The 21,220-nt window shown below is 40.7% G+C and overlaps 1 protein-coding gene and 1 non-coding gene across 2 annotated transcripts in view; both read right to left on the bottom strand.

Moving 5' to 3' along the window:
* ANXA3 (annexin A3) overlaps positions 1–21,220 on the bottom strand; it is a 49,841-nt gene that overhangs the window by 13,839 nt on the left and 14,782 nt on the right. Inside the window, exons 2-6 of the mRNA XM_047091772.1 lie at positions 18,762–18,849; positions 13,953–14,047; positions 10,733–10,846; positions 6,941–7,031; positions 3,000–3,079 (exon numbers count right to left, since the gene is read on the bottom strand). Of these exons, the coding sequence (XP_046947728.1) occupies positions 3,000–3,079; positions 6,941–7,031; positions 10,733–10,846; positions 13,953–14,047; positions 18,762–18,849 (468 nt within the window). The remainder of the gene's footprint in view (positions 1–2,999; positions 3,080–6,940; positions 7,032–10,732; positions 10,847–13,952; positions 14,048–18,761; positions 18,850–21,220) is intronic.
* LOC124521382 (U6 spliceosomal RNA) lies at positions 13,415–13,521 on the bottom strand. The gene has a single exon (XR_006964480.1). It is a non-coding gene; the product is annotated as a U6 spliceosomal RNA (small nuclear RNA).

Here is a 21,220-nt window from a genome sequence, read left to right as displayed (position 1 = left end):
CACAGAGGAATCAGGCACTCGGGGCTCCCGTTGTGGCTCTGCTAATCATCAGCCATGATATTTGTAGCAAATCACACAATTTTCTGAGCCTCATTTTCCTCTTCTGAAAACTCAAAGATCTTAAGGGAATGAAAACACAAGCCACAGACTGGGAAAAATATTTACAAACACACATCTAGTACAGGACTTACATCCAGAAAACATAAAGAGCTCTAGACACTCACATAAAATAATGAAAACCTACTTTTAAAATGGGCAAGAGATCTGCCCAGATATCAGAAATACAGTTGGCAAGAAAGCACATGAAAAGATGCTCAATATCATAGGCCATTAGGGAATAGAAAATAAAAAAATAAATGAGATACCACTACATACCTATTGGAAAATGGCTAAAATCCAAAACACTGACAACACCAAAGGATTTGGAACAACAGGAACTGTCATTCCTTGCTTGTGGGAATGCAAATTGATACAGCCACTTTGACAGTCTGGACACGTCTCACAAAACCAATCACACTTTAACCATAATCCAGCCACTGTGCTCCTTGACACTGACCAAATTGAAGTCCACACAAAAACCTGTACATGGATGTTTGCAGAAGTTTCTATACCTAATTGCCCAAACTTGGAAGAAACCAAGATGCCCTTCAACGGGTGAAACAAACTGTCATATATCCACACAATGGAACAGTATTCGGCGATAAAAAGGAAAAGACTTATCAAGCCATGAAAGACACTTAGCATATTACTAAATGTAAGAAGTCAGTCTGAAGAGACAACATACTGTGTGGTTCCCATCATATGTCATGCTGGAAAAGGCAAAACAATAGAGACAGTAAAAAGACCAGTGTTAGCCAGGGTTTTGAAGGGAGGAGGAGAAGGATGAAGAGCTGGAGTGTAGGAATTTTAGGGCAGTAAAACTATTCTGTGTGATACTGTAACGGTGGATACATGACATCATACATTTGTCCAAACCCATGAGTGAATCTTAATGTCCACTATGGACTCTAGTTAATAATAACAATAATAATAATAATGTAGCAGTATTCAATCACCAATTATAATATACTACACCATGCAAGATATTAATAGCAGGGGAAACTGTGAGGGGCATAAGGGAACTCTGTACTTTCTGCTCCATTTTTCTGGAAGTCTAACATTTCTCTGAAAGATAAAGTCTATTAAAAAGACAAAACCCTTGAACTCTAACACTGAGGGCTCTGTGGCTAAGTGCATGTGTGCTTGTGCACAGAAACTCAGCACACTACAGAAAGAGGGGAGATAGGAAAGAGGATTGCCGGAATTATTTTGAGAATTGTAGGTGAATGGCATGTTTGGCTGTAATATTTTTAAAGCACATTTATTGCCATTTGCAGACATTAGATCCTTGTGTGTTTGTCTGATTTCCACGTGGTTTCTTTCATTTTCCTTTTCAGTGCTGCTGCCACTCCGCTGTTAGTTTGCCTTTTTATTCTGTTTCATTGCACACTCTGCTCCAGGAAAAGAAAAATGCTGACTATCGGGGCATCTGGTTGAGTTTGTGACTCTTGACTTCGGCTCAGATCATGATCTCAGCTCGTGAGTTCAAGCCCTGCATCAGGCTCTGCGCTGACAGTGCAGAGCCTGCTTGGGATTCTCTCTCTCTGCCCCTCCTCTGCTCTCTTTCTTGCTCTCTCAAAATAAATAAATAAACTTAAAAAAAAATGCTGACTATCAATGGTACTACTGCTAATAAGCCACCGCCACCACGTCTCGATCACTTTTTAGGTGCTATGTACTTTACACACAGGCGCTCTCTCTCTTTATCTTCACAACAGCCCCCGAGGTTGGTACTCTTGTTATTTTAGTTTTACAGATGTGAAAACAGAAGTTTTAAGGCTTAAAGTAACTTGTCTAAATAAAGCTACTAGGCGGCCGAGGAGCGTGAGAGTCCAGGGCAGTTTGAGTCTAAACACCTGGCCTGAAGTCCTACTCTGCAATTGCCTCCTGTGGAGGTTGTGTGCTCCTGTGCGTGCACAAATGCGTGTGCGCTCTTGCACACAAACCTGTGCGAGTGCATGTTTGCAGCAATGCCTCATCAGTTTGGCTTTGTCGGGTCAACCTTTAAGGTTTTCACCATTGGAAGTAACTGAAACCATAATTAGGATAAACAGTTTTCTTGTGGCATAATGCCTCACTTCGACAAGTACTATTTCTACCCACAGGCTGAGACCAGCGTTGGGACTTCGTCACATGTAAAGAGCTGTGTAAATCAGCTGAAAGGGGCCAGTGAGATATGGCTTAAATTACCTCCTCTCATGTACACATACGTGGTTATATCTCACCCTTGACCTTACCACCTTTATTATGAAGTCATGAGCCTCCTAAGAAGAGAGAGCTAGATGTGGCCTCATTTGGTCACACACTGACGAATGGTTTAGCAACTCTTCCAAAGGCGGCAAACATAAAGTTGCAGCAATCGTGTTTTTGTTTTTGTTTTCACAAGTCTTTTTTTAAGACTTTAAAAAAAATCTTTAATTTTTTAAAATTTATTTTTGAGAGAGAGAGAGAGACAGAGCACAAGTGGGGGAGGGGCAGAGAGAGAGAAGGATACACAGAATCCAAAGCGGGTTCCAGGCTCTGAGCTGTCAGCACAGAGCCCAACGTGGGGCTCAAACCCATGAACTGTGAGATCATGACCTGAGCCAAAGTCGGAGGCTTCACCAACTGAGCCACCCAGGCAACCCACTGCAAGTCTTTTTGTTTGTTTGTTTTTAATCCAGAGGCTGATATACCCATTTCTGAAGAAAATTTTTCTGTATCATGCTTCCTACTTAATTTAAATACCAACAAAAGAAATAAATATTCTTTGGAGTCCAGAAATGAAAATGTAAAACGAATGTATTATTTCATAAGGAGAATTGCAATCTCATTGTCTTAGTTTGGTTATTTTTAAACTCCCTAGAATTTATCATTAAGCATGCAGCTTATCGGGCAGTTAAGAAAAAATAAAAACTTACATCTGCCAAAGTCAATAGAGCTTTCCGGAAATCTCCAGATGTTTCCGAACTAATGTCATCTCCAAGACTCTTCTTATATACTGAAACCAAATAAGAATAAATTAAGCCTTGACAAACTGAAAAACATTATTACAAAACAGAGAAAAGCTTAAATGTCAACCTTGGCAAGGAGTGAGTACCTGATAAAATAAATCTTACCTCTTTTTTTCATCTTGCTGGTTCTCTTCTGATACGGACACGTTCTTCTCATAACTATTACCATGTTGTGTGTGGTGGCAGATGTGTAAGAACAGAAAGAATTGCCTTTTTGGGTCAAATCATGGTCCATTTTATCTGACAGTGGCATTAAAATATGGATAATGGAAAAGCTAGTGTGGGCAAGCTGCTAGTTTGCCCTCCAATTACTATTTCCTTCTTCTTCAGTACTAGAACATGGACCTTGAACAGGACATAATTCACACAACTTAAAGACTACATTCTCAGCTCTCCTTTTAGCCCACTGAATCTTCTCTTAGGGAGTGAGCTGTACAGAAAAAGAGTCAAAGACAGTACAACAACAGAGAAGTGGAAAGACCCTAAGGAATAAGGCACAAAACAGAAGTCAAGAAAAACCATAAACCATGCAGCAAATAAAAGCCTACGTAGACAAACACCATGTGGTAAGGGCAGAGAAGTTACTTGGTGCTCTCGAAAACAGTAGAAGCAGAAAGGGAAAAGAGTTACTGTACCAGAAACATTAGCACAGGGAGCAATGAATGCCTGATATTGAGGAAGGGACAAGAGGGCTGAGTCTCCAGGTTAATGCTGTGTCCTGAATCTCATCTCCGTAAAGCTTAGCTACACATGATTAAGACTGTTTTCTTCTTTTACTTCTTATGTATCATTAATCCCTATTAATCAAGGTAACCTAAATGCTGTCCCATTCCTTATAGCCTTAGAGAGCTTATCTCACAGAGATATAGGGGCCTCTGATAACTTTGAACTACTACCACAGTTCATACCTGCAAAACAACAATCCTAAAAGCTAGAACTTTCACTTGGCTCTTAAGACGACAATCTCAATCTTGAGGATATTCATTCAATGCATATTTGAATTTATTCCCGATTGTTCTGGCCACTGGAGCTACAACAGTGAACAAAACCAGACAAAGTTCCTGCCCTCATAGAGCTTACGTCTTAGGGTTGTTTGTACACAGACCCTGGACCCCAGAAATCCATCAAGTGGCAAGTCAACTCATGGAGTAGTAACTCTTCTAAGAAATACCCAGAAGTAACAAGTCACCTTGGGATACAGTCTCTGGCTCCGATGACTTTTTTATATGCAAATCTCATTGAACTCAGAGAACCAAATATTTTAAACACCTACAACGTACCTGTTTGTGGCTATTATTAAGCAATTATCTCATCTACTCCAAATTCAACCTTCTATACCTTACTTTGTGGAGCTGGGATTGGGACACTGCAAATTATACTTCTCTTGTGTACCCCTCTCCCCTGCCCCAACTCCCTGTTAGGTCCACCACTGGGGAAGGGGGCGGGTAGAGGGAGACTGGAAGGCAGGGGAGAGCAGAACAGGTTAGTTGTTTGCTACTCATGTCAGTGCAAACCAGTGAAGGTCTTTAATCCTGGCAGCAGCGGTTGGCTCCAGGCGCCTAGAAAAAGTCACTTAGCATAGAGGGTGCCAGCTCCAGCCAGATGTAGCCCTTTTGCAGAGATCGGAACTCTGGTTCCTTAAATCTCTCCACTGAGCCCCTGAGGCACCAACATTGGCCAGGTGATACCCCTCCCCTGAGTTTCTAGTTCCTGAAAACTCCAACTTCTTTCCCTTGTTGTTCCAGCCCTGGGGTTTGTTTATACCTCTGTGTCATCCCTGTGTTCCCTTTTAGCTTTTTCAGTCCTCCAAAAAAAGTGTTTAAACAATTCTCTATGTTAAATTCTGTTAAAATGCCTAGTGCTGATTCCGTTTGAATGGAGCCCTTATGAGCACATGAATAAAACAGTCACTTACCTATCATTAAGCTAAGTGAAGGTATTAACGTTCTAATGAGAATTTCTCAAAGTGACCTATCTGACACCCATCTAAGAGCCAGTATATCCCTTCTCTAGACTTCTACTGCAGAACCTCTCTGATACAGAAACATAGAAACTGTGGCTCCCTTGGGGTACTTGGAGGGGACTACAGGGGGCTGTTGTATAATACAGAATTTGGGCTGGTCTTTGTTCCGGTTCCTAGCTGGTAACTTTTAAATCCTTGGAATTTCCCAAATAATAGGAATGTCTGTTATTCGTGGCAGGTGCCCACGAACCACAGCTGAATTTATGCTAACAAGACAACTCAGGGTAGGGGCTGGTCCCACCAGAAAGACCAACCATGTGATTTAGAAGGGTTGGGGCTTTGAGCCACATGATGTCAGCCTGACCTGCAGTGAAAGGAGGGGGACTGGAGATGGAGTTCAATCGTGTGGCCAGTTATGCAACCAGTCATGCCTATGTAATGAATCCTTAATAAAAGCTGGATACCAAAGATCCAAGGAGTTTCCCTGGTTGGTAATTACATATCGATGTGCCGGGAAGGAGATACATCCAGAGAACACGGAAGCTTTGTGTTTGGGACCCTCTCAGACGTCTCCTCTGAATGTCTTCACTTGGCTGATCCTCATTTCTACTCTTTCAAGTAGAATTATAATTGTAAGTACAACTGACCCGTGAACAACATGGGTGTGAGCTGCACAGTCTACCTATATGTAGCTGTTTTCAACAAATGCAGTACAATTTTGTAAATGTATTTTTTCTTCCTTACGATTTCCCTTTTTTGTTTGTTTCAATGTTTATTCATTTTTGAGAGCGAGAGAGAAAATGTGAGCAGGGGAGGGGCAGAGACAGAGGGGGACAGAGGATCTGAAGTGGGCTCTGCGCTGACAGCAGTAAGCCCAAGGTGGGGCTCAAATTCACGAACCATGAGATCATGACCTGAGCCAAATTCGGACGCTCAACCTCCTGAGCTTCCCATATGCCCCTCCTTGTGATTTTCGTAAAACCATTTTCTTAACTCCAGCTTACTTTATTATAAGAACACAGTATATAATACATATAACATACAAAGTATGTGTTAATTGACTGTTTATGTTACCAGTAAGGCTTCTGGTCAACAGCAGGCTACTAGCAGTTAGGTTTTGAGGGAGTCAAAAGTTATACATGGATTTTGAACTGTGCTGGGGGTCGGTGCCCCTAACCCTCACGTTGTTCAGGGGTTGACTGTATAATGCTTTTTTAAGTTCTGTGAGTCATTTTAGTGAGCTATTGAACCCGAGGAAGTAGTGAGAACCCCTAAATGTGTAGCCGTTTGGTCAGAAGGGCATGCGGCCTGGGAGCACTGAGCTTGTGGCTGGTGTCTGAAGTGAGGGTAGCCCTGTGGGGGCTGTGCTTTAACTTGTGTAGTCATGCTAACCCTGGGTAGTCTGTCAGAATTAACCCTTGGTAGTCTGTGTCACAGCTGACAGACTATTAGGACTTTAGCTAATTATTCTGAATCCACATGCTCAACACATTCTCTAAATGGTTCGTCTCATTTTCCACACCAAAAATCATGAGGCTAATCTGAGCGGTTTTTAATATATAATATTAATATACCATGATTTGATGAAATCTTACATTGATGAAAATAGTTGGTTCAATAAATAGTGATTGCCAAGGGCAAAATCCCCTATAGCTGTAATGTTATAAATGAGAAATGTCAATGCCATTGTTATGCAGCAGTTTCTAGCTTGGGTCATATTCAAAATTTCTCTGAAAATCCACATTTAGCCCATTTTAGAATGTATCCTCCTTTTTATGTCTTGCCTTCCCCAAATGCCTTGCGAAGAAGAGGGTGGTGGGTGTCTGGGAAACATTGGCTCATATGTGTGTGGACAGTGGGAAAAGTAAGCAGAAAATAAGACTACCTGTATAGTAGGCTTGGGAGATCTCCTTCATCTGCCTGCTTGTTCTGGTGGTGAGGATTTCAATCAATGCATGTTCGCTTGTTCCGACACCCTAAAAAGAAAAAAGAAATCTATTTTTAGAATACTTAAAACACTTAATTTCATGCATTTCAGGCTTGATATCTTGTTTTATACAGATGAAAAGAAGTTTTAGTAAATCCACATAAGGTTGCATATTGCTATAGTTTTCTAATTTTTCCACATACTTTAGTACAAAAATAACACAAATCATCTAAACTGACACCCACATTTTCAAGAAAATGTCCTACTCTAGTGTAAAGAATAAATTGAGTAATTGCAGAAAGAAATAGCACAAAGGGAAAAGCCTATGCCATTCAAGATCAGAAGTGAGCATTTGAACACACCATTATGTTTATTAAGGGCTCTGCAATTCTTTTGAATGGGTTCATCCTTCTACCATTGCATTAGATGGTCAGCAGGTATCATCTTCATACAGGGAGATTTTTAAAGGCTCAGTAATGTGTGTCATGGGCCTAGTTGACTTGGGGACTAGTTACCCTGAGCCTTGATTTATACTGAGGTCACTGAATCACACTGTGACTCTATGAAAAGCCATTTATACTAGCACTTGATCAAATAATGTTGATGCGGCTTATGAAAAGAGGCTGAATTCTGTCCCTCTGTGGCATAGATTCCTAGTTGCCCTCAACATCTCTCCGTTTTAATTAATTAATTAATTAATTTAAAAACAGACTATTTTTTAGATCAGTTTTAGGTTCACGGCAAAACTGAATGGACCCCATCTCTTTTACCCTCTTTGCTTATAATAAAACCCTTAATTTATAACTTAGCACATAGCTACCCAAATAGATACTATATTACTCCCTAGCCTCCCTTAGAGCTAGGTTTGTTCATATGACTAAATTATGAGCGATAGAATATATGTAAATACCACATACGATTTCTGAGAATCCTTAAAGACAGGGAATGAACCCTTCTTTGTCTCTTATTCTTTTTAGCTGACGGGGGTAAAGACATATTGCCTGGATCTTGAGTTGCCATCTTTAGCCAAAAAATGGAATCTACAGGCTGAAGATGGACAAACCTCAAGACAGAAGGAGCCTGAGTGCCTGATAAGGATAGTGCCATGACACCCAGCTCTGGACTGCTTACTTTGGATTTCTTTTGCATAAGAGAGAAATTTTTTGAATCTTTATTGGTGAATCTAATCCTTATTATTGTACCTGTTAAACTGCCCCCCATGTGGCAGCCATAGAAATGCACCACTCAGACTTCATTTTAAGAGAATCTGCTGCAAAGAACATAGTTGGTTGATAGCCTCCAACTGCCATAGCTCTGGATCTGCCACGTGGTTCACAAAAAGGCTATTCTCCCTCCAAGCTGTCTCAGCAAGTGACTGAACATGGAAGGGGTACTGGAGCTGGGCCATTTCTGCCCGGTGTAGGACTTCTCCAAAGGGCAGTCCTTTGCTTTGGAGCTCCCCATCGGCCTGCCATGGTTTTCTTTGAGCTGCCCTGTGCATGGAGGCTCCTCCTATCTGAGCCTACTTCTGTCCCTCTGTCATGTGTGTAAGCCCTGTATTGCCATCTGAAGCTTCACCCAACTTACCCTGCTCTGACACTTCTTTATCCCTCATAAGATCTCCCCCAGGGAGGGGGGTGCTGGGTGGCTCAATCAGTTAAGTGGCCAACTTCGGCTCAGTCATGATCCTGCAGTTCATGAATTCAAGCCTTGCATCGGGTTCTGTGCTGGCAGCTCAGAGCCTGGAGCCTGCTTCAGATTCTGTGTTTCCATTTCTCTCTGCCCCTGACCCACTCATGCTCTGTCTTTCTCTGTCTCTCAAAAAATGAATAAGCATTAAAAAAAAAAAAAAGATCCCAAAAATAAATAAACGTTGAAAAAAAAAAAAAATTAAAAAAAAAAAAAAAAAAAAAGATTTTCCCTAGGAAATCTCTTGTGTGTCTCATCCCATCTTGGCATCTGCTTCTTGGGTGCCCATACGTCTTCCACAGAAAAGAAAAATATCTCCTATCTCTGATAAGGAGGCAGAATACAGCTTATGCCTCAGATATAGACTCCTTCCTTCCTCTCAACAAATGCATTGAGCACCTACTTCATTTCAGAAGATGCAGACCAAAACTGATGAGGTTCCCTGTTATGATGGAGATATACCTTTTAATTAGATGGGGGAAAAAAAAACAATAAACAAATAGCAAAAAATAAACGACATAATTTTAGATGGTATTAGGTGCAATTAAGAAAATTAAACTGAGTGAATTGATAGAAAATATGTGGAGGGAAACATTCTAGATGGAAAGAACATCATGTATAAAGACCTCAAGGTAGGAATAAGCTTAGAATGTTCAAGCAGCAGAGAGAAGGCCGGTGTAGCTATAGTACTGAATCGGGGGAGAGGGAGGAGAGGGTGTGATGAGCAGTTTTATGGAACTTTATCAACTTGGCCAGGCTACAGTCCTCAGTTAACTCAATTAAACACAAATCTAGGTTTGCTGTGAAGGTATTCTGTAGACATAACTAAAGTCCATTATTGAGTGTCTTTAAGTAAAGGAGATCATCTTAGATATTTCAGGTGGACCCAACTTAGTTGAAAGGCTTTCAGAGCAGAGCTGAGGCTTCTCTGAAGAAGAAGAAATTCCATCTGCGGGCAACAGCTCCAGAGATTTTGGATCTGCCCAGCCAGTTCCATGATTATGTAACCAATTCCTTGCAATAAATCTAGTAATATATATCTCCTGCCTACTGCTTCTGCTTCTCTGGGAAACCCTGACCAGCACGGATAGAATTTTTAAGAAGTCAAGAGATAGGAGCCAGACTGTGATGGGTGATGAAGGTCATGGTAAGAAGTTTGGATTTTAAGTATTCAAAGCCATTGGAGATTTATGCAGGTGAATAGTATAATATGATTCCAAAAATGACTTTATAAAAATAATTTTGGCTATTCTGTGGTGAATGGATTTCAAGTGGGCAAAAATAGAGGCAAAAGGACCAACTAGAAAGCTATTGATATGGTCCAGTCAAGAGATGGTGGTGGTTGAAGTAGAATGGTAGCAATGAATCCTGAGAGACATGCACACATTTCTTTCTTTCTTTCTTTCTTTCTTTCTTTCTTTCTTTCTTTCTTTCTTTCTTTTTGTTTTGAGAGAGAGTGTGCACGTGCATGCAAGCACGTGAGCAAGCATGTGAGCTAGGGTGGGGCAGAGAGAGAAGGAGAGAGAATCCCAAGCAGGCTCTTCACTGTCAGGGCAGGACCCGACATGGGGCTCAAACTCATGAATCATGAGATCATGACCTGAGCTGAAACCAAGAGTTGGACGCTTAACCAACTGAGCCACCCAGGCGCCCTGCACACATTTCTGATAGATGGACTTGCAGACAGATTTGGGAGCTTTGAAGAGTGAGGGAAAGCAAGGGATCAAAGATTCTCTTGGGTTTCTGACCTAAGCAATGGGGTTGATGATGGTGCCATTTACTCTCAATGACAACAAAGTAGAGAATTTGACTCTTTGGGTCAAAAACCATGGAAACAGAATTAGGATACGACAATATCCTTTCAGCCCAGGAACATGTGGGCTCAAGGTTCCACAACCGTTCCCCATTTCAGTATTGTTCTACCACTCGGATAGTATAGCATCAAAATGACATCCAATCTGTCCTTTTTACACCCATGTCTCAAGTGTGCACTGGAAGAAAGTCACTCTCTTGATGACATAGTCAAATCTCAGGTGGAAATGGCTCAGACTGGGCTCATACCTTCATGGATTTCTTCAGCTGCTTCGCATCAAACATGGCTGGAGGAGTCACAAGGGCCACCATGAGTTCCTTAAAGTGGCCAGAGAGATCACCCTTCAAGTCATCTTTCAGTTCCTAAGATAAAGAACCCCAAAGAAGAAAGTGTGAAATACTTTTCCTTTCTCTTTCTTTAGAGTCACATAGTGAAAGATAAACATATGTATCAATTCAAACAAAAACATGCCAATTCACAGGGAATAAAAGGAAATGGTGAACTATTTCTAAGGATTTAATCTGCATTTTGTGACTGCTTCTAACTTGTTCTGTTTTATAGGTTTTCTGAAGGAAAGCCAATGGAAAGGGTTACATGAGTGCCACTGATAGGAACTGTGTATCACAATGCATTTCCCACACCGAAGATGCTCTCAATACTTGGGTTGGGGTGGGGGGAAGAAGAGGAAGAGGAGCTCTGTAATTCACACCCAGATTCATGGGTAGTTGCTCGATTCCTTGTTTCTCAGTGACCGCTAAAGAACTCTGGAGAGAAAAGGGAACAGAGGACAGTGGCGGTCACTTGCCTCTGCTAAGAGTGTGGAACCACGAGCCATCAAAAGCAGTTTCCTGGCAACAGCAGGGAAAACCCTGAATGTAATGGGGCACCTATTACTTAGTATTGTCCCTTGGCACTGTTTTCACTTATTACATAAGTACAGTCCATCTTCCCTGCTTGAAGGCAGGTAATGTGGTTTTTACTTTCAATATTCAAAGGAGTGTTATTGAATTATTATTTTCTTGCTGCTGATTATTTTCAGCTCTGAGACAGAGGCTGGCAGCCTCCCAGACTGCTATGACAATGTGGATACATACCAACATCTACCATGCCACTGGGGGGCCCAGTGGGTGGGGAGCAGGCAAAACAAATGGGAGAGAGCCAAGGGTCACTAGCTCCACTTTAATCGCCACAGGGTGTTTCCTCTCTAAATGCTAAGCTGTTATTACCATCTGTCCTCAACCCAGGACTTCCCAACTGGATCCTCCTTCACATGCTCTCATTCCATCCCACTGTGAGAAATGGGGTCACCCTTCACCTCCATCCTTCCTTCCTCCATATTTTGGAAATACTGAAAGGCCAATGGATCATTCATGTTCCCTATACGTGAGTGTTTTGCCTTTTTGAGAAGCTTGGCAATTCATTAAATTTGACAGACATTTACTGGGCACCTGCTCTGTGGTAGGCTTTTAAAGGTGAGTTAAAAATCTTTACTCCTAGGATATTATACTCTAATAGGAAAACCAGAAATATTTGAAGATAAAATTTCAGTATAATATGTTAAGTATCTGATAAAGTGTGAAGATTAAATATTACGAAGGGTGTCTTCCTAGAGTCTGGGGGTGTGGAAAACACTGCCAGGAGGTGATGCCTGAGCTGCCTGTGGATGGTCACTATACACCCTCAGTCCTCACCTGGACTCAGCAGGCTGACTGCTCTGTTACCACTCTTTTCCCACCACAGTTTGTTAGCCACAGAAGCTAAAATGATCTTTTGAAAATATAAATTAGTTTACAGTATTCTCTTGCTTACAGACTTTCAATGATTCTCTGTTGTTCTTAGAGTAAAACCTAAACTCTGTAGCAAGACGGCAAGGCCCAGCATATTTGAAATCCCCCCCCCCCCTGCCCATGGCATCTTTCCCATCTGCTCCCTCTATTCTCCACACTTCTGCCATATTGGAAGTCTTTCTGTTTCTTAAATATTCCCAGCTTGTTTTTGCCTCAGGGCTTTTGCATTTGCTGGGCCTTCTGTCTGTAATGCTCTTCCCCAGATCAAGCAAATAAAAAAACAAAAGCAAAAACAGAAACAAAAAACCAGAATCCTTAGTACTGTTTACTTTCAGCTGAGAGTAAGGTAACACCCTGTCACTGATATGTCTTCACCACCCTATTTCAAGGAGCCATTCACCAGTCACTCTCTACCACACCATCCCATTTTAATTCTTTCATACCACTTACCAAGATCCGAATTTATTTTATTCACTTATTTTTCTTTCTTTAAAAAACATTTTTTTTCAATGTTTATTTATTTTTGAGATACAGAGGGAGACAGAGCTTGAGTCGGGGAGGCACAAAGAGAGAGGGAGACACAACTCCAGCACAGAGTCGGATGTGGGGCTCAAACCCACAAACTGTGAGATCATGACCTGAGCCAAAGTCAGACGCTTAACCAACTGGGCCACCCAGGCGCCCCTACTTCTAATTTTTCTAATAAAATTTTAACCTCATAAGAAAAAGAGGGATCTGCTTTTTAGATCAGTGAGTCTCCAAAGACAAGGATATCTCCTGACACAGAGAAATATCCCACTCCTGACACATCGTAGTTTATTATTGAACAAATACACTGTGTGGAAAAGACACAAAATGTTCTTGTATACAAGCAAGTTTTCATTTGCTGAATGAATTAAATCTACAATTACAAAAACATTTTAAAGTTGGAAGAAAAATTGAAGATCATCGAAGACAGGATCTACCAGATAATTGGTCAGATAATCCTTTTTTTTTTTTTGAAAAATTAATGTCTTTATTTTGAAAGAGAGAGAGAGACAGAGCACACAACTGGGGGAGGGGCAGAGAGAAGGGAGACAGAGAATCCCAAGCAGCCTCTGCCCTGTCAGCACAGAACTAGATGCAGGGTTCGAACTCATAAAGAAAAATATGGAACGCTTCACGAATGTGCACGTCATCCTTGCACAGGGACCAAGTTAATCTTCTCTCTATCGTTCCAATTTTAGTATATGTGCTGTCGACGTGAGCACTGGTCAGATAATTCTTACCTATGGGGGCTGTCTTGTGCATTGCAGGATCTTTAGTGGCATCCCTGACCTCCACCCACCACATTCCAGAAACATCCCTTTCTCTCCCACTGGGTGTGATAATCAAAATGTCTCAAGACATTGCCAAATATCTTTTGGGGAGCAGAATCATTCCTGGTTTAACGGTACTTGTCTAAGGCAACCCTCCTTATTCAACAGGTGGAAAAATTGAGGTCCAGAAAGAGCAAATAACATATGCAAAGCCATTCAGCCAGTTAAGAGCAAAACCAGGACTCCTACCTGTGACTGGATACACAGGGTACTTTCTGTTACACTTGGGCTGAAACAAAAGATCTGCAGGCATAATCATGTGGGAGCATCCCTGATCCATAGTGATTAGCTCTTTACTAGTTGTCATGTTAATCAAATCATACCTTTCCATATGCTGCTTGATACGCCTGAACAATCAGCTGCCGCTGTGCATTTGTCCTTTCAGTCAGAATGCTGATGAGTGTTTCCTCATCGGTTCCTAAACGAGACAAAAAGAATATTACTCACCATCGACCCAAAGATGCCTAATATCTGTTATGAACAAAGGAAAAATGACCAATGGTTTGAAACAAATGCAGAGAGGAAGGCATTTTAGTTTTTAATTTCCAGGTTCTTACCAGGTTGGAATCTGCATTTCTTTGCCAGGCTTTTGGAAAAGAAAATTAATTTGGGGGAGTTTGGGGGAAAGACAACAATTATTGTCCAAATATTCCTCCCTGTATATCAGACCGAGGGAGTAGTGCGAGGAATGTGTTGCTTTTGAACTAGGGTTTTTCCCCCCTTATGAGGTTCAGTTGCTGTCCTATCACCTTTTATCTCTCTCTTATCTCCATACTTGATGTCAAATATTTTTCCCTAAAAAAAAGGAACTGACATGTATTGAGAACCTGCCATATTCTAGATACCTTTTATTCATGGTCATAGTTAATATTCACTGAAGCTCTGGGCGGTAGGTAGGATTCAGCTGTTCCAAAGATGAAAACACAATATTTAGAAAAGTTATCTCATTTGCCAAAGTCATGCAGCTTTTTAGTAGCAAGAATGTAAAACCAAATCTCTGACCCCAAAACATATATTTCCCTCTCTGAGTTGTACCACTTTCAGACATCCCAGACCCATAGACTTAAGCACCCGTTGTAAGTAAAGGGCTGATGCTGGCCTGTTTGAGAATGTCCTCAAGGTCACTATTTTCTTGGTAATTAAAGTATGAAGTAACATGGGGAGTTGTGTCCACCTCATTTGCAGTGAGGACTACCCCTGGGTTGGGGATCTCTGAGTTGGCTTATGTTTCTTGGGCCTATGTGATTCATGGTATAAAAAATCAGTTGGAACTCAAGGCTCATCTTCTCAGTGTTGAGGTGACCCACATGCTCCTTGGCTATATATGCCAGTGGCCATGGTACATACTCTATATACATCAAGGATGGGGCAAACAAACCATGTACTTGGTTAGTGGCTGGGCCTCCCAGGGAAAGATGCTGTCCCACCACATCTCTGGTCCTGGATTCTTCTATGGCATTAAGTAAACATGGAACTCAATTAAAGCCTAGTTGTGTCCTGTGAGTCTGATGATCGATTTGGACCTGTAATGGCATCTGTGTTGGGGCACGACTAGCCACCCCCAACTGCACAAGTATCTCAGATGCTCCAGGTTGAATTCATTCTCTTTCCTCTCTAACTTGTGTTTCATTCTATGCACCCTCATCAATGGCATCACTATGGATACAGTCACCCAACCAAAGACCCTAGTGGTCTACCCCTTTTTTTCTTTACTCCCTACAGGGTAGCAATCATCAGCATCTCTCGAATTTTCCCTCTCCTTGGCCCTTGCACATGCATCATATTTTATCTAGAAACGTCAATAGCCTCCTGACTTGACCCCCTTCCAATTCATACTGTAATTACTGCCTCAGTAAATTCTTAAAAAAAATTTTTTTGTAATGTTTTTATTTATTTTTGAGACAGAGAGAGACAGAGCATGAGCAGGGGAGGGGTAGGGAGAGAGAGAGAGGAAGACACAGAACCCAAAGTAGGCTCCAGGCTCTGAGCCGTCAGCACAGAGCCCGATGCGGGGCTCGAACTCACGGACTGTGAGATCATGACCTGAGCTGAAGTCGGACGCTCAAGTGACTGAGCCACCCAGGCACCCCTGCCTCAGTAAATTCTTTAAAATGGACCTGATCATGTCAATCCCTCGGTTGAAATCCTAATGGTTCTCTGTAACCTTCAGGATGAAGCTCAAGCCCCGTAGCTCATGCACCTGCTCTTTAGGGTCTAGCTTCTGCCTCCCATCTCTGTTCTAATTTTCTACCCCTTCTCTGCATCTCTACACCTTATGGCCCTAGACTCCAGACAAAGCTACTGCTCGCAGTTGTGTGTAGTTTGTATGCTAGGAGGTTTTTCATCTCTTGCTTTTGCATATGCTCAAGACAGGAAAGTAAAACAGCTGCCTCCTAGTTCAGAGACGGGATCAGACACATGTCTAATGCAAATGCCATTAGGATACCTGATTCTGGACTGAGAACACATAGGTAATGGTTCTGCTTCTGCAACCCCAAATGCAAAAATTTGTGAAGAAACATGATATTAAGAAAAAAAAAAAAGACAAGCAATAGAATTTAAAGACTATTAATTTGTTCAATTTGACATTAACCTCATGGAACAGTCTACTCAACATCGAGCATAAACAGGGAAAGCACAGAGAGAAAGGAAGAAATGACTGTCATTTAGAAACAGAAAGAAAAATGTAAAGCCAGACAGAAATGAGATAATATTACACCAATAAAAAAAAAATCTAACAGTATATTTCATGGAACCTAACAAACTGACCCTAAAATTCAGAGGGGAGGGAATTGGGCCAAGAAAAGCTTTTGCCCTATTAGATACTAATTATAAAATTATAATAGCAACTATGACAATGTGATATTGAGACAGGGATAGGCAAACAGACCAATGGAGCATAGCAGAGAGCAGAAAAAAAGAGAAACTTACAAGACACTAGTGGCATTACAAATCAGTGTGGAAAGGATGTATTCTTCAATAAATTGTGCTGGGACAATGAACTAGCCACTCGAGACAAAATAAAATTAGATACCTTTAAATATACAAACGTTAAGTCCAGGTAGATTGAACATCCCAATGTGAAAAATAAGACTGTAAAACTTTGGAGAGAAAACACAGGAGAATATCTTTATGAGCCCGTTACAGAAAAGGCACAATAATAAGTATATCATAAAAAAATACCGGTAAACTTGATTTCACTAAAATTTAAAATTTCTATGCAATATAAATTACTATAACCAATGTTAAAAGAAAATCACAGACTGGAAGAAGATATTTTCATGGATTGTAATTTTAAAAAAAAGTTTATATCCAGAATTTATAAAAAAGAAAAAAATCTTGCCAATCATGAAGAAGACAATCCAACTGAAAAAATGGGTAATAGATATGAAGAAATAATTCAAGAAGAAGCAAATGAACAAGAAAGGAGACTCAATCATATCAGTCTTGGGGGATGGGGAAGAGAGGAAGCAAACATACATGCAGAGTGAGATACAATTTTAGAGCCACTCAGTTGGGAAAACAGAACAGTGTGACCTTAGCAAGTATTGGTGAGAATATGGAGCAAGACTAAGTCTCATGTACTGCTAGTTAGGAATGTTAATTTGCATATTATTTTAGAGAGCAGTTTGGCAAAATTTCCAGTTCATTTGAAGATGAACATCTTCAACTCTGAATTCCATTTGTTATGTTCTAGAGAAATGCTAGCAAATGTGCACAAGACGTACACAGGAATATTCAACGCAGCATTTTTATACTGTAATAGAATTGTAGGCAGTTTACATGTTCCATCAATATCCCATCTTATGATCTAATAATTCAATAGACTACTATGCAAGTAAAGTTAATGAAGCAGAGCTAAACATATCAACATGGATAAATCTTAAAAACATAATATTAAGAGGGGTGCCTGGGTGGCTCAGTTGGTTAAGCATCAGACTTTGGCCCAGGTCATGATCTCACAGTTCATGGGTTTGAGCCCCGCGTCGGGCTCTGTGCTGACAGCTCAGAGCCTGGAGCCTGTTTCAGATTCTGTGTCTCCCTCTCCCTCTGTCCCTCCTCTGCTTGCACTCTCTTTCTGTCTCAAAAATGAATAAACATTTTTAAAAAATTAAAAAAAATGTTAACAGACAAAAAGAAGTTGCAGAAGAATGTACATATAATACACAACATGGTTCCAATTTATACTGTTTGAGACCATAGAAAACAATACATACATACACATGTAGTTACAGAATTAAGTTTCACGAGAATACGCTCTAGTTTAGGATGGTGAGAAAAATGAGCAGAAAAATAGAGAAACTTACAAGACAGAAGTGGCATTACAAATCAGTGTGGAAAGGGAATTGAAGAGGAAAGAGATCCAGGAAGAATCAGCAGGGATGGTATCTGTAATGATTCATTACGATGACCATTCTTGTTGGTCCATGGTGATGGTAGTGTTTCCTATTAAGTAAATATGGCAAATATTAAGATTTAATAAAACTGGGTGTCCCATACATTTTTCCTTATTATTTCACATTTTTTAAAAGTCCTTACGATTTCTAAATTTTTTTTTTTTTTAGTGTTTATTTATTTTTGAGACAGAGACAGAGCCTGAGCAGGGGAGGGGCAGAGAGAGAGCGAGACATAGAATCTGAAGCAGGCTTCAGGCTCCGAGCTGTCAGCACAGAGCCTGATGCAGGGCTTGAACTCACAAGCGCACGAGATCATGACCTGAGCTGGTCGGACGCTTAACCAACCGAGCCACCCAGGTGCTCCAGTCCTTACAATTTCTATAGTCAAGTAACCCAACTTGGGCAAATTGAATCATGCACTTTTATTTTTTTATTTTATTTTTTTAAATATTAAAAAATATTTTTTTAGTTTATTTATTTATTTTGAGAGAGAGCACAAGTGGGGTAAGGACAGAAAGAGGGAGAGAGATAACTCCAAGAGAGGCTTTGCACTGTTAGCACAGAGCCAGATGTGGGGCTTGAACTCACAAACCGTGAGATCATGACCTGAGCCAAAATCAAGAGTCAGACACTTAACTGACTGAGCCACCCAGGCACCCCTGAACCAATGCACTTAAATTGTAACTTTCTTGATTTGCTTCAACATAAAGAGAGGAATTACAAAGCAGTACTGACCAATTCCTCTGATTGCCTTGCGAATCGCTTCAGCATCCACCGATGGGCTGAAGCCCGGATAATCTTGCATTGTCCCTCGGTGTCCAACCTGGAAGGAAATATTTTGAAGTGCCACTAGTTCAAAATGACCTCTTTGTTTGTATTATGTACATTCCCACATGCACGTTGGAAGCATAACAAACCCATAATTTGCAACAACTTCCTTTCTCTTCAGGAGTGGTTCAGGAGACTCTCCCATCCCCAGACAGGCAGGCAATGTGACATTTGCTACATATACAAAGAGGCCTTTCATTTTTCCCCTCTGGTGTAACAAATTAGAAATATACAACATTTGTTCTCTAGAACAATAAATTATGTTAATCCTGGTGGCTCCGAAAAATATTTGCTATAAAGTGGCATCTGCGTGAAAGCAATGAGAGAGAATTTCCTGCATCCTCTTTGTTTTCAAGTGATAGCTCAAGGCTTTTCACTACATCTAACACAGAAGTAACTGTGGTTTACAGACTTCAAGATGTTTTCATTAATGCTGACCACTGTCCTTGGGGAACCTTACACTAAAGGATCCACAAATGAAAACCCCATTAGGACTGTGTCTTCTTAAGCTTTGTTTAAAGGATTGCGGCTGATAAACTCTGAAAGCCATTAACATAAACCTTCAGGAATAGCATGGAAATGAAAAATGCCATGATACTAATTTTAAACACACAAATTAGAAATACATCAGTAAACTGGGAAAGACCATTTTACAGAAAGGATAAAATATCTTAAAACTGCTTAAGAGACTGTACAACAGCCACAAAGATGTTGAGAAAAATCCAAGTAAACATGTATTTATACGTTATTTCCTAACTCTTGGAATAAAAACGTGTCTTTACAGTAATAATGTTTTCTTTCTAAGTTGATTTTCCTATCCTGTTACTGAATAATATTGGTTCTGTTGTCTTGTGCTAACATGGCTTCATTTAGGCTCTCCTGAAGTGTTTAATATTTTCACAATTGGACATTATCTTGCCACATTAAAGTGAATGGAAAATTAATGTTCTGGCACAGTAAAAAATGAGAAGCCACTGATTCAGTACATTAGGTTGAACAATTTGTTTCAATACGATCAAACACTGTTTATTTAATCTTAAAGCATCCAAAATAAGGAATTCTAATTCTAAAAGAGTGTTTATAACAGGTTAGAAACTAGTTGTGAATGCGTCTGATCTAATGGCACCTGTAAGAAATCAGTCACTTCAATATAATCTTTGGAGAATCATTTCTCCAAGGCTTAGTAAATATTTTATGGACTCACAGAGCCAATTGGCTTCATTTCAGTTCTATCCATCTAGGAACTTTTATGATGATCTTATCTAAATATCTGGCATTTTAGAAGATCTACCACAATATTGGAGCATTTGAGTGCTTCACACCCAGCACTGTGCTAGGCACCTAATAGATATGTTAATATGACCTGCACAACAGCTCTGATAAATGAGTAAGAATGACCCATTTCACATATAAGATACCAATGTTTAAGAAGATTGGAGGGGTTGAGCATTTAAGACTTGATTTCGGCTCAGGTCATGATCCTAGGGTCGTGGGATCAAGCCCCGAGTCAGGCTCCATACTGAGCCTGGAGCCTACTTAAGATTTTCTCTCTCTCTCTCTCTCTCTCTCTCTCTCTCTCTCTCTCTCTCTTTCTCTCTCTCTCTCGGCACCTGGGTGGCTCAGTCGGTTAAGCGTCTGACTTAAGCTCAGGTCATGATCTCATGGCATGAGTTCAAGCCCTGCGTTAGGCTCTGTGCTGACAGCTCAGAGCCTGGAGCCTGCTTCAGATTCTGTGTCTCTCTCTCTCTCTCTCTCTGCCCCTCCCCTGCTCACACTCTGTCTCTGCCTAAAATAAATAAACATTAACAAAAATTAAAAAAAAAAAAAAACAGATTCTCTCTTGGGGAGCCTGGGTGGCTCAGTCGGTCAAACGTCTGACTTTGGCTCAGGTCATGATCTCATGGGTCATGAGTTCGAGCCCCACATCAGGCTCTGTGCTGACAGCTCAGAGCCTGGAGCCTGCTTCAGATTCTGTGTCTTCCTCTCTCTGTGCCCCTCTCCCACTCATGCTCTGTCCCTCTGCCTCTCAAAAATAAATAAATGTTAAAAAAAAAAAAAAAAAGCTTCTCTCTCTCAAAAAAAGAAAAAAAAAAAGACATTAAGAAGATTGGCAAATTTGCTCAAACTCACACAGCTAATTAAGCAGCAGAACCTGAATTTGAATGCAGTCATGACCATTCCAGCCTATTCCTAGTCTTTCTGGAAATGTAATGTCTGTATTACCTGGGGTGATTCTTTAAATTGCATTTGACCAGGTCCCTCATTAGACATACTGAACCATATAGGAATGAGGTGTTAAGGTAGACTCTACGCGTTTAAGAAGTTCCCTGGTGGTTTTGTACCACACATGTCTGCTTCTGGAAACT

Source organism: Lynx rufus, unplaced genomic scaffold (assembly GCF_022079265.1).
Source record: "Lynx rufus isolate CCGP_SWC_20201006 ecotype Redwood Valley unplaced genomic scaffold, mLynRuf1.p SCAF_3, whole genome shotgun sequence".
NCBI lineage: Eukaryota > Metazoa > Chordata > Mammalia > Carnivora > Felidae > Lynx > Lynx rufus.
This window is presented reverse-complemented; position numbering and strand designations above follow the sequence as displayed.